This window comes from Chiloscyllium punctatum, chromosome 44 (assembly GCF_047496795.1).
Source record: "Chiloscyllium punctatum isolate Juve2018m chromosome 44, sChiPun1.3, whole genome shotgun sequence".
Classification (NCBI taxonomy): Eukaryota; Metazoa; Chordata; class Chondrichthyes; order Orectolobiformes; family Hemiscylliidae; genus Chiloscyllium; species Chiloscyllium punctatum.
In genome coordinates, this window is record NC_092782.1 from 37,931,462 (window position 1) to 37,943,929 (window position 12,468).

Genomic DNA, 12,468 nt, shown 5'->3' on the forward strand with positions numbered 1-12,468 from the left:
TACCTCGATCGCTGAATTAGCAGTTCAGCAATAATACCACCAGACTGTCAAATTTGTTAGCAAGTGGGAAGCAGAGAATTAGGGTAAATGTCATTTCCAGGTTTGCAAACTTTAACTGGCCCTCAACTACACAGTCCTCATCATTTGTGAAGGATAGGGCCTCGCACTGCCCTCAGCTAACAAAAATGCGGATACACTCCTATGTGCGCTAAAGACCACACGATCAATTTCGTGCAAACAATATGGGGAGGCAAAAGTAAAGATTATTTGCAATTTTTATCAATGACTTGGATGAAGAGATCATGTCGATGTTAGTGATATTTGCTGATGACACAAAGATTGACTGGATAACTTTAAATGAGAAACAACAGAATTTAGATAGATTAACCGAGTGGGCAAAAATATGGCAGATGAAGGACGCGTGGAAAACATAGATCTCATTCTGGCAGGAAAGACAATAGTTTATTATTTGAGTGGAGACAGACTACAGAACCCATGGTCGGGAGGGACCTGGAAGTCCTGGTATATGAATCACAAAACGTTAACATACAGACACAAAAGGTAGAAAGGAAGGTACATGGAATGCAAGAGGAATGGAATATAAAAGTAAGATAGTGTTACAATAGCTGTACTGGACTTGCCACCACATCTAGAGTAGTGCATATAGCTTTAACCTTGTTAAAGGTGGGATAATAACTGCATTGTTTAGGGAACGTACAATTGCTGATTCTTGAAATGATGGGGTTGTTGAATGAGAAAAGGTTAAGCATGTCAGGCGTTTACTCATTGGAGTTTAGAAGAATGAGAGCAATTTTATTAATAAATACATACACATAAGATTCTTACAGGACATGAAATAGTGAGTTGCTGGGAGAAGTTTCCTTTTCGTAGGCAAGTATGCGCAGATGTATGTGTTGGGGGAAGCGGTGAGTGAAACAAAAGGACTATGGCCTCAGTGTAAAAATAAGGAAAACCTCAATTAACAGACAAGGATGAATACCATTCCTCTAGACTGATGCTAGACTTTGCAATTCTCTATTCTGGGGCTGAATCACTGAATATAGTCAAAGCTATGTTTGATAGATCTTTGATTAGTGAGGAAGAATTATGGTAGCCAAGCAGGAAAATGGCATCAAGCCCACAATTGGATCAACAATGATTTTACTGAATGGCAGAACAGGCGCAAAAAAGTTAAATGGTATATGCTTATTCTTATTTTGTATCATCTTATGCACGATTTTATACTAATGTCTAACTCATTAGCATCACTGATTTACAGAAACTGCAACAGGATAATCCTGGAGTAGCACCATCATTTTCAATCCAGTCATGGAGTTGCGTTAATTTAAACTTCAATAAAAATGAATGACCTTGATGAATTTCAATATCCACTAGATTGTAAAAGATATGTTGAGGTGCCAAGTACATGAAGAGAGTGGTTCGTGTTGTGAAGATAAATTGAACTACTTAAAAATAGCATATTATTAGACCCTTCATCTTGCATCTTCCATAAATTTAGATCAAAAAAAGTGCTACTTCTCCATCCTAATGGCAAGCAGAAATTCTGCATTAAAAACTATAAAAGTTAAAATTACAAAAAGATACTGAATAGGCAGGCATCATGAAAGCCCTGACACACCTGCCCCAATGTACACATATATTGCTGCTTAGGCTTACTCCCACTCAAAATATTAAGTTCCATCTGAAAGATGGACTATAATTTACATATGAAACAAAATGCTAGAGTTTTTGTGGGCTATTTAGAGACAGTGAATAACTTCAGCAATTGCTGTAAAACCTATTATTAAGCAAAAACTGAAGCAACTTTTGATTTCTCTGGATCTAACTGCATTAACTAACATGATTATATTGATATCTGCATTGATTTGAACCTGGTTCATTACTGTAATCCAGTATTAAAGATTAAACTTGAAGTAGGCATTTTACTGACATTGTGCTTGTACCACATGAAATGGAATTTACTTCACTGTACATAGGCTGAAATCTTCCAAGATTATCCAGTGTACAATGAAGGCCCTTCAAACACAGAAGTTCAACATTACAATATTAACTGCTTGCCTGTCAGAATTTTCTCACACAATCACAGTATAAACACTTTGTGAAGAGTGACTGAAGTTCAGAATATTTATTCCATGCAAAACAGTTAGCCACATATGCCTCCATGATTCGAAATACTGTACTGCTGCGCAAAGTATTTCAACATGAAATGGTAAAGTGGAGTGACTAGGCACTTTTGAAAGTCTTCCAAACTTTCAATGAAAGTGATCCTGACCTCCAAACAGCATGTAATTTTATCCAGTTCATGGTGTTGCTCTGACCTTTGGCTTTGATCGAACCAAATAAAGGATTTCATATTTCAAGTGACCACTTACAGCACTTCATCACTGCTCTATTTTTTCCCATCAGCAGCTCTTTTTTTCATTTACATCTTTATCAGCTTTCATTCTGGAGTTGTTTTGGTCACATTTGGTATTTTTAAATATTTTTGAGTACTTGCAGTTATAACTAAAAAGTCCCAAGATTTTTCACAGGTGCACCAAACAGAATACAGCAGTGCCACAAACAGACACTAGGAAAGGCAAATGAAAGCTTAGTCAAAGGAGTTGTGTTCTAAGAAGTGATGTGAAGAGGAGAGATAGAAAGAGACAATGCTTAAGCTAAATAGGTACAGACAATAATGGATGGATAATAGAAATTGGAAATGTCTATGATGTCAGAACTGAAAGAACACAAACCAGAAAAGGGTCTGAACTGAAAAGACGCTCCAGAAAGATAAGACCATTGTGACATCTGAACTGAAGAGGGAAGAGGGAATGTTTCTTAATAGAGGCATTGTCAGCTTCGGAGTTAAAGTAGGTCATGTGCATATCATCTTGCAGTTTTCAGCTGCTTAAAATTCTATTGGGAGTCTATTAACACATTATTTGTCTCTCTCATGGTTAATATAGCAGCACATTCAAATCCTTCCATCATCTGTATGTGTTTCAATTAGTTGAACAAAACATCTTCACCATTCCTACATTAATGATTTAGAAGTTGGAAAACCTATTGCTCAAATAACCTAATGTTGTCTGCTAGAAATTGCTGACTAGTTATATGGGGAAGGTCTATACAAAAAAAACTATGGCTAAAATAACATAACCATAGCCACATTTATGACAAAATATTAATGCTGGAAAATCTTATGTCTGCTGCATGTTGGACATTTGGCCTTGGTTTATTTGATCAATTGGCTGAATTTGAATTTGCTTAATTTTGACCATGAAAGAAGTGAAACAAATCCAGATTTGCCCTGGCCACTTCATTTCAAATGTAATAAATGGAAACATACAAATCAGGAGGAGCATGGCATTCAGTTCTGAGCCTGCTCCACTAATCAATAAAATTATGGCTGGTCTGAACCTAACTTCAAATCCAAATTCCCACCTTACATTTGCTTAACAAGAATTTATGCCTTAAAAATATTTAAAAACTTCACCTACTTTGTTTAAAATAGGCAATGCCTCAATCTTAAACAGTGACTTCTAATCCTAGGTTCCCCACAAGCAGCACCATCCTCTTCACAGCAATACAGTCAAGACCCTTCATGATTTTGTATCTTTCAATTGAATCATTTCTTACTTTTCTAAGTTATGGCCTACATGTGACTCCAGACCCATAGGAACGTGGTTGACTCTTAACAGCCCTCTGGGCATTTAGGGGTGGTCAGTAAATGCTGACCTAGCCAGTGACACCCTCATCCTATGAATCAATAAAAAAATGCCAGCAGATACAAGTCTAGCCCATCCAAATTTCCTCAAAGACAAACCATTTATTAGTTAGTTAACTAGTAAACCTTCGCTGAACTGATTTCAACTTTTTATATTCTTCCTCAAGTAAAGTGACCAATATTGTGCACAGTACTGCAAATGCAGTCTCATCAATGCCCTTTATAACTGAAGCATAACCTGCCTACTTTCATATTAAATGTTAGGATAAATAACATTCATAGAGTCACAGCATCAGAGATGTACAGCATGGAAACAGACCCTTCGGTCCAACCCATCCGTGCCGACCAGATATCCCAACCCAATCTAGTGCCACCTGCCAGCACCTGGCCCATATCCCTCCAAACCCTTCTATTCATATACCCATCCAAATACCTCTTAAATGCTGCAATTGTACCAGCCTCCACCACTTCCTCTGGCAGCTCATTCCATACACATACCACCTCTGTGTGAGAACGTTGCCCCGTAGGTCTCTTTTATATCTTTCCCCTCTCACCCTAAACCTATGCCCTCTAGTTCTGGACTCCCCGACCCCAGGGAAAAGACTTTGCCTATTTACCCTATCCATGTCCCTCAATCCAGGTGGTACGGTGGCAGAGTGGTTAGCACTGCTGCCTCACAGCGCCAGAGACCCGGGTTCAATTCCCGCCTCAGGCGACTGACTGTGTGGAGTTTGCACGTTCTCCCCGTGTCTGCGTGGGTTTCCTCCGGGTGCTCCGGTTTCCTCCCACAGTCCAAAGATGTGCAGGTCAGGTGAATTGGCCATGCTAAATTGCCCGTAGTGTTAGGTAAGGGGTAGATGTAGATGTAGATGTAGGGGTATGGGTGGGTTACGCTTCGGCGGGGCGGTGTGGACTTGTTGGGCCGAAGGGCCTGTTTCCACACTGTAAGTAATCTAATCTAATCTAATTTTGTAAACCTCTAAGGTCACCCCTCAGCCTCCGATACTCCAGAGAAAACAGCCTCAGCCTGTTCAGCCTCTCCCATAGCTCAAATCCTCCAACCCTGGCAACATCCTTGTAAATCTTTTCTGAACCCTTTCAAGTTTCACAACATCTTTCAGATAGAAAGACCAGAATTGCACACCATATTCCAACAGTGGCCTAACCAATATCCTGTAGAGCCGCAACATGACCTCTCAACACCTGTACTCAATACTCTTGACCAAAAGGACAGCATACCAAACGCCCTCTCCACTATCCTATCTGCGACTCTACTTTCAAGGAGCTATGAACCTGCATTCCAAGGTCCCTTTGTTCAGTGACACTCCCTAGGACCTTACCATTAAGTGTATAAGTACTGCTAAGATTTGCTTTCCCAAAATGTAGCACCTTGCATTTAACGGAATTAAACTCCATCTGCCACTTCTGTGCCCATTGGCCAGCTGGTCAAGATCCTGTTGTAATCTGAAGTAACGCTCTTTTTGTCCACTACACCTCCAATTTTGGTGTCATCTGCAAACTTACTAACTGTACCTCTTATGCTCACATCCAAATCATTTATGTAAATGACAAAAAGTAGAGGACCCATCACCAATCCTTGTGGCACTCCCCTGGTCACAGGCCTCCAGTATGAAACACACCCCTCCACCACCATCCTCTGTCTTCTATCTTTGAGCCAGTTCTGTATCCAAATGATTAGTTCTTCCTGTAATCTGTGAGATCTAACCTTGCTAACCAGTCTCCCATGGGCAACCCTGTCGAACACCTTACTGAAGTCCATATAGATCACATCTACTGCTCTGCCCCCATCATTCCTCTTTTTTACTTCCTCAAAAAACTCAATCAAGTTTGTGGGACATGATTTCCCACACACAAAGCAATGTTGGCTATCCATAATCAGTTAGGAGAAAGTGAGGACTGCAGATGCTGGAGATCAGAGCTTAAAATGTGTTGCTGGAAAAGCGCAGCAGGTCAGGCAGCATCAAAGGAGCAGGAGAATCGACGTTTTGGGCATAAGCCCTTCTTCAGGAATGAGGAGGGTGTGCCAAGCAGGCTAAGATAAAAGGTAGGGAGGAGGGACTAGGGGGAGGGGCGTTGGGAATGATAGGTGGAAAGAGGTTAAGGTGAGGGTGATAGGCCAGAGAGGGGGTAGGGGCGGAGAGGTCGGGAAGAAGATTGCAGGTCAAGAAGGCGGTGCTGAGTCTGAGGGTTGGGACTGAGAAAAGCTGGGGGAGGGGAAATGAGAAAGCTGGAGAAATCTGCATTCATCCCTTGTGGTTGGAAGGTTCCTAGACGGAAGATGAGGCGCTCTTCCTCCATGCGTTGTGTTACTATGGTCTGGCGATGGAGGAGGCCAAGGACCTTCATGTCCTTGGCGGAGTGGGAGGGGGAGTTAAAGTGTTCAGCCACGGGGCGGTTGAGTTGGTTGGTGCAGGTGTCCCGGAGGTTGTCCCTAATCAGTCCTTGCCTTTCCAAATACATGATGCTGCCTGAACTGCTGTGCTCTTCCAGCACCACTAATCCAGAATCTAGTTTCCAGCATCTGCAATCATTGTTTTTACCTCAAATACATGTACATCCTGTCCCTCAGGATTCCCTCCAACAACTTGCCCACCACTGACATCAGGGTCACTGGTCTATAGTTCCCTGGCTTGTACTTTCCGTCCTTCTTGAACAGTGGCACCACATTTGTCCACCTCCAATCTTCCAGCACCTCACCTGTGACTATCGATGATACAAATATCTCAGCAAGAGGCCCAGCAATCACTTCTCTAACTTCCCACAGAGTTCTAGGGTACACCTGATCAGGTCCTGGGGATTTATCCACTTTTATGCATTTCAAGACATCCAGCACTTCCTCCTCTGTAATATGGACATTTTGCAAGATGTAACCATCTATTCATTTACTTTTCCTAATTATATGTTGTACCTGCATACTAAACTTTTGTGCTTTATACATAAGGACATGCAGACACTTGCCATTTAAATTTTAAAAAGTCTCTCTACCAAAGTGCGAAATTCCACATTTTCTTAAATTTCATTTGGCAAATCTTTGTGCAATTATCAATATTGTTTTGGAACCTCACATTCTCTTCACAAATTACAGTCCTACTTTGATAAAAGATATGATTTATATAGACTTTAATATCATTTATGTTAGAATTTGGATTTGAGATAATGGTATTTGTGCTTTCATCTGTATGTATGTCTGAATGCATTTAATGATTAACTTGCAAGTATTTCTGTAGCCATTGTGATTTGATTTTTAATAAGTCATCTAACCTTGATCAGTGTGTCTGTCTTTTCTTTCCACTATACTAATCTAGCTCCCTTTCTATATAAAGATATTTGCCTCAATTCTTCTTTGTGACAGCAAATTCCACAGCTTTACTACTTTGAAATATTTTTTCCCCCCGGAAGTTCAATATTGGATTTCTTAGTGTTCTTATAAGTTCTTGTTTTGGATTCCAGTCTCTCTGCATCTAACCAATCAATTATTTTAATTTATCTTAAAAAGTTATAGTCAGGTCAGCCATCAGAGGTTAGCGCTTCCACACGGGGAAAAGAGCATCCCAACTTGTTCAGTCTTTCCTGATAAAGTCTGCTGTCTGTAAATAAATGCAGGTGGGCAAATTTAGTCATTGTAAATGAATGCAAGTTTAACAACCGCAGCTTGAAAGGATGCCATTTCGTCCATTAACTCTCTGCTAGCTCCTGAAAGAGCTCACCATGTGGATACACACTCCCCTCTCTTCTCTTTTCCCACAGCCCTGTTTTATTTATTTTACAAGTATTTGCAGAATCTCCTACTGAATGTCACTTTGTAGTTAATTTTCCTAGACTTTCAAGCACCACATCCCATATTACAATAACCATGTAAAACAAACGTTTCTCTGGATGCTTTCCAACTGTCTTACATCTGTGTTCACAGATTACTGATCTTTCTGCCAGTTTCTCAAATCTTACTCTCATCAAAACCCTGCAAAATAATGCGGTCTGTTTGTTTTGGCAGAAAAGAAAAGCAATATACTGTTTAAAGGGACATTTCATAAGTCAGTGGTACAGAAGGATCCAAGTGTTTAGCGAATAAATTATAAAGTGTGCAGGTACAAACAATTAGGAAGGTCAACAGAATTTTGTTGAAGGTTTTACTGCAGCAGTACAAGGCCTTGGTGAGACCTAATCCACAGCACTGAGTATAATTGGTCTTCTTTGAAAAAAAAAGGTACAGGTTAGGAGAATGAAAAATAACCTCATTAAAACATCCAAGATCATGAACTAGGTGGATACCCAGAAAGATGTTCCCTTTAAAGTCAGAATTGAGGATTTTTTTTCCCTGAAGATTCAGAGTTTAGAATGGTCTTCTCCAGAATGTTGTGAGGGCTGAGTCAAGTGTTACATGGTGAAGACAGGAGAGGGGAGCTGACAACTTACCTATCAGCTTTAGCTATAAACTTCAAACAAAGAGGAAACAAAATTTTTAAAATGAGCTGTTCCTCCTCCCCATTCAGAAGAGGGTGCAAAGACAGTGCTTTCAGTATGTTTCTTCATCAGGTCCGTGATCTTAGGTTTCATTACCCTAACAACACAGCAAGACTATAATCATGCACTACAGTTATGCCAAAAACAACTGCTTTTTTGGTTCTACAGCAGCAAAGATAGCTGATTCACTGTGCTTTTGGCAGAAAAGCATCATTTGCAGCAACACAGCCAAATTAAAGAGCAGTACCAAGAGGTCAACTACTCAATTATAACTAAGCTTATCTTAACCATTTTTGTTAAACCTATACAATAATATGAGCATATTTGTTTAGGGCATTCAACATGGATATTACTTACATTTAAAAACATCACAATTGTCTTTTTAAATTTGCTCATGGAATGAGACCAGCATCTAATGCCAATTCCTAATTGCCCTGAAGAAAGTGGAAGTGAGCTAACTTGAACTGCTGCAGATCTACAGGTATAGGCACACCCCTGTTGTTAGGAAGGCAGCTCCAGGATTTTGACTCAGTAATAGTGAGGGAATGGCAACATATTTGTATGTCAAGAAGATGCACATCTGCAAGGGGAATGGAGCATGTTCCCACACATTTGCTGCCATTGTCCTTCTAGGTGGTAGAGTTCAGGGATTTGGAAGGAACCTTGATGCATTACTGCAGTGCACCTCATAAATGGCAAAAATTGCTTGCACTGCACTTCAATGCTGAAGACACTGAATGCCTAAGATGGTGGCTCAGGTGCCAGTAAAGCAAGTTGTGTTATCCTGGATGATGTCAACCTTCTGGAGTGTTCTTGGAGCTGCACTGATCCAGGCAAGTAGATTTTTCAATCGTGGTGGTTCCTTCACCAGCTAGGCAGACCCCATATTACAGCTATATCATTTGGCACTTGGCCAGCTCAGTCAATAGTGGTGCTTCTGAGCCACATTTGGTGATGAACATTTAAGTACCCCTGCCACAGCACATTCTGTTCCCTTGCCACCAGTGATTCTTCCAAGTATCATTTAACATTACAGTGCACTGATTCATCAGTTGAATGGGGGGGGGGGGGGGGGGGGGGGAGGAGGGAAGAGAGAGGTGGAGGGGAAGAATAGATGGTAGGTAGTAATCAGCAAGCTTCCTTGTCCATATTTGACCTAAGACTTCATGGGGTTCAGAGTCAATACTGGGGACTCCCAAATGAATCCTTCCCAACTCACATCCAAGATATGTCTTGCTGGTGGGAAAGTATGGTAATGAATGTCTGGGGCATTGACATATTATGGAATCATAAATACAGACAAGGACAGATGATTGCTTGACATGTCTGTAGGGTAACTCTTCCAATTTTAAGATGTTAGTAGGAGGAATAGAAGGGCGATAAAACTGCTGCCATTTCTAGTGCCGAGGTTGATGTTGATTGGTGGGTCCATAAAGTTTAAAGTTTTTAATTAGACTTCATAGTGGTTTAGCACAAATGAATGCTTGCTATGCTATTCAGAGAGCAGTTAAGAGAAAGCCATTATGTTGACTAGAGTCACATGTAAGCCAGACCAGATGTTTTAAGTAGAATTCAAAGTTCACCATTTGTTATGGTGGGATCCAAACGCCATCCTCAGAACATCAATCTGGGATTCTGGATCGCTGGTCCAGAGACATTAGCATTCAGCCACCACCTTCCCCAAATTTGGTACATAAACGTTTAACCTCAGCTTTAATCATTACTGATACAAAAGTGATATGTTGTCAAAACTAACTGAGCAGAAGCATCTATCATAAGGAACATGATTTTAAAACAGGAAGGAAAGAGTGGAGAAATATTGAAGTAGTTTTACAGCCAGTCTGCAACGTACAATAAAATGTCTTAGTAGTTCACATTCTATTTCAATTACCCAAACCCTCTTTACAATGTTAATTGCAGGATCCTTAACAATTTTTTCTCGACTTCGACATTTTCAGTACTGTATTCAGTTGGCGCAGATTTTCTGAAATTTGCTACCTGACTGGCGCCAAAAAATCATCTGGGAGCACTACATAACACAGTAACTTCATTGAGGTGTAGCGTTCATACTTGATATCAACAATACAAGCAAGAAAAAAAACGAGACGGCCTGAAAAGTAACTTCATTTCAAATGTAGCACTACACCTTTCTGGAGTAACTTGACGTCGCCGTTTTCTTTCTTGGCCCGGTGTTTCTTCTCCTTCTCTTTACTATTGTACTTTTCCTTGGAAGATTTATTCGATTTTGAGTGAAGGTAGAGCGATGAGTAAACAGGGGGAAGGGGACGAGGAGCAGGAGTAGGCAGTGTATATTTCGGACTCACTTCAAGTTCAGAACAGTTTTTGATAGTGTTACAACTGCCCTTCTCCCGGTTTCTCTCCCTATCTTTCTCATCATCAGCTTTCCCCACCGGTAACAAACTAGTCGGCGACGGCGCGCCACGCACTTCCACTTTGGGTTTACCATAACCATCGAGCAATGGCTGCATCTTCCTTTTCTTGGTCACTGTCTTACGGTGCTCCGAAGACGAATGCAAAGCCGGATTCACTTTGAGAATCTCGGCGTTAGGAGTTAGCGGCAACTCAGTCCGTTCCTCACTATCATTTTTCTCCACCACGACACGTACATAACTCAACTGCGCCATTTTGAACCTTGGGCCAAAGAGAAATCTCTCTGAGCTGACGCTTCGAGGGGTATGAGAACCAAGCGAACCAGAGCATCTAACCCTCTCACTGATTGATGTGTGAAGTAGCCAATCGCAGACCGGATGGCTTCCGTTAACCTTTAAAACGGAAGTAATAACCCTGGGAAAGGGGTGAGATTTCCTGTATGAATAGTTTCGAAAGACGGAGAATGCATAGCCAAGGAAGAGATGTGGAAATGTTTTGAATGTGATAAAAATTCAAAGAATAGCATTGCAATATTTTCAAGTAAATTTTAAATATGCATATAAATTGAAAGGCTATACCACATTAAATTATATAGATTAATTCTCTTTAAAATACAGAAGGTATGTAAACCGAAGGGATTAATTCCGGTGCGACATCAGAAGGGTGTTCTCGCGGTGTTGCACGCGCGGCTGGAGCTACTGTCGTCATTAACGGCCTGTGGACCCTACTGAGTCTTAATGGCAATGATAGACTCGCCAAACAAGTCCTGTAACTGTATTTGGAGGTGACTGATTCCTTTTCCTTTACTTTATTATTTCAGTTCGGATTTTTTTTGAATGAACCACAGACGCCTTTGTTTATACGGGTTCAGGACTACAATATCAATCGTGGCTTGGCACAAACTGCCCTGGTGCGAGTCCGGCTGCAGCGGTTTGAACACAGCCCAGATTCCAAGTGAAGAGACGTCACGCGGCCTCGGGTACTTTTAAACGGAGGGCCAGACCACCCTTTCTCAACTTTACTATTTCTTAATAGTTATAGCTAAGCTGGTATATCCGAGGTGTCTTACTCTTTTTTTCTGTTTTCTAACCAACATCACTAGGTTATGTGGACGTTATATCAATGTTAATTCGTTTTGCAAACGCGGACAGGGTACCAAATCTTGTTCGCTAGTTAGAATGCAACATTACTCCAATCTGTGATGCTTGAAAGCAATTTTACGGATTTATAGATTTGCGTCTGTGTTATTTAACAAGTTAGATAATAATCATACCTCAGCTACTGAGAGGGGAATCCATTCCACTGAGCGTGCTTTTATTTGTTCCTTTTCCTTTCTTCCTTCGTCCTCCTCATCTCCCAACCCAGTCAGGTCGGCTCTGGCCCACCAATTTACACTGTACCTATTAATGCAGACTCCCTGTCGGTAGCAACTAGCAAAAGCTTTCCAGACTGTTGTTCATGCTTAAGGCACAGGGAGTATAATAGCCCGCTTAAGTAAGTGTCTAAAGCTATTTAGCTTTATTGACCAGTAAGGAAAATGAAATACAGCGATCACTAAAATTAGCATAGACACTTGCAATGATAGGAGGCTATCTAACTTGTAATGTTTTGCCAGTCCTGCAAAAGGAGGCAAAAGTATAAATTACAGAAATAGCTGAAGCAAAGTGAGACAAAAACAATGTTTGAAGAAATCAATTTAACAATTAGCAAAAGCTCTCCCACGACCACTGCAGATAATGTACGAAAAGGCATGAAACTACATTGTTTTGATATAGGTCTGATAAAGATTTGTTGACAGTAACTTCAATTAAATCTAATACATTGCAGTAAGATTGCGGTGAGTAGGGCTTTTGAGTCTAAGGCTC

General features: G+C 40.7%; 1 protein-coding gene across 1 annotated transcript in view; it reads right to left on the reverse strand.

Moving 5' to 3' along the window:
* The window catches only part of LOC140466610 (uncharacterized), a 50,263-nt gene extending 39,310 nt beyond the window's left edge, over positions 1 to 10,953 (reverse strand). Inside the window, exon 1 of the mRNA XM_072562058.1 lies at positions 10,354 to 10,953. Within this exon, the coding sequence (XP_072418159.1) occupies positions 10,354 to 10,857 (504 nt within the window). The 5' untranslated portion in view covers positions 10,858 to 10,953. The remainder of the gene's footprint in view (positions 1 to 10,353) is intronic.
* Between the last annotated feature and the right edge of the window lie 1,515 nt (positions 10,954 to 12,468).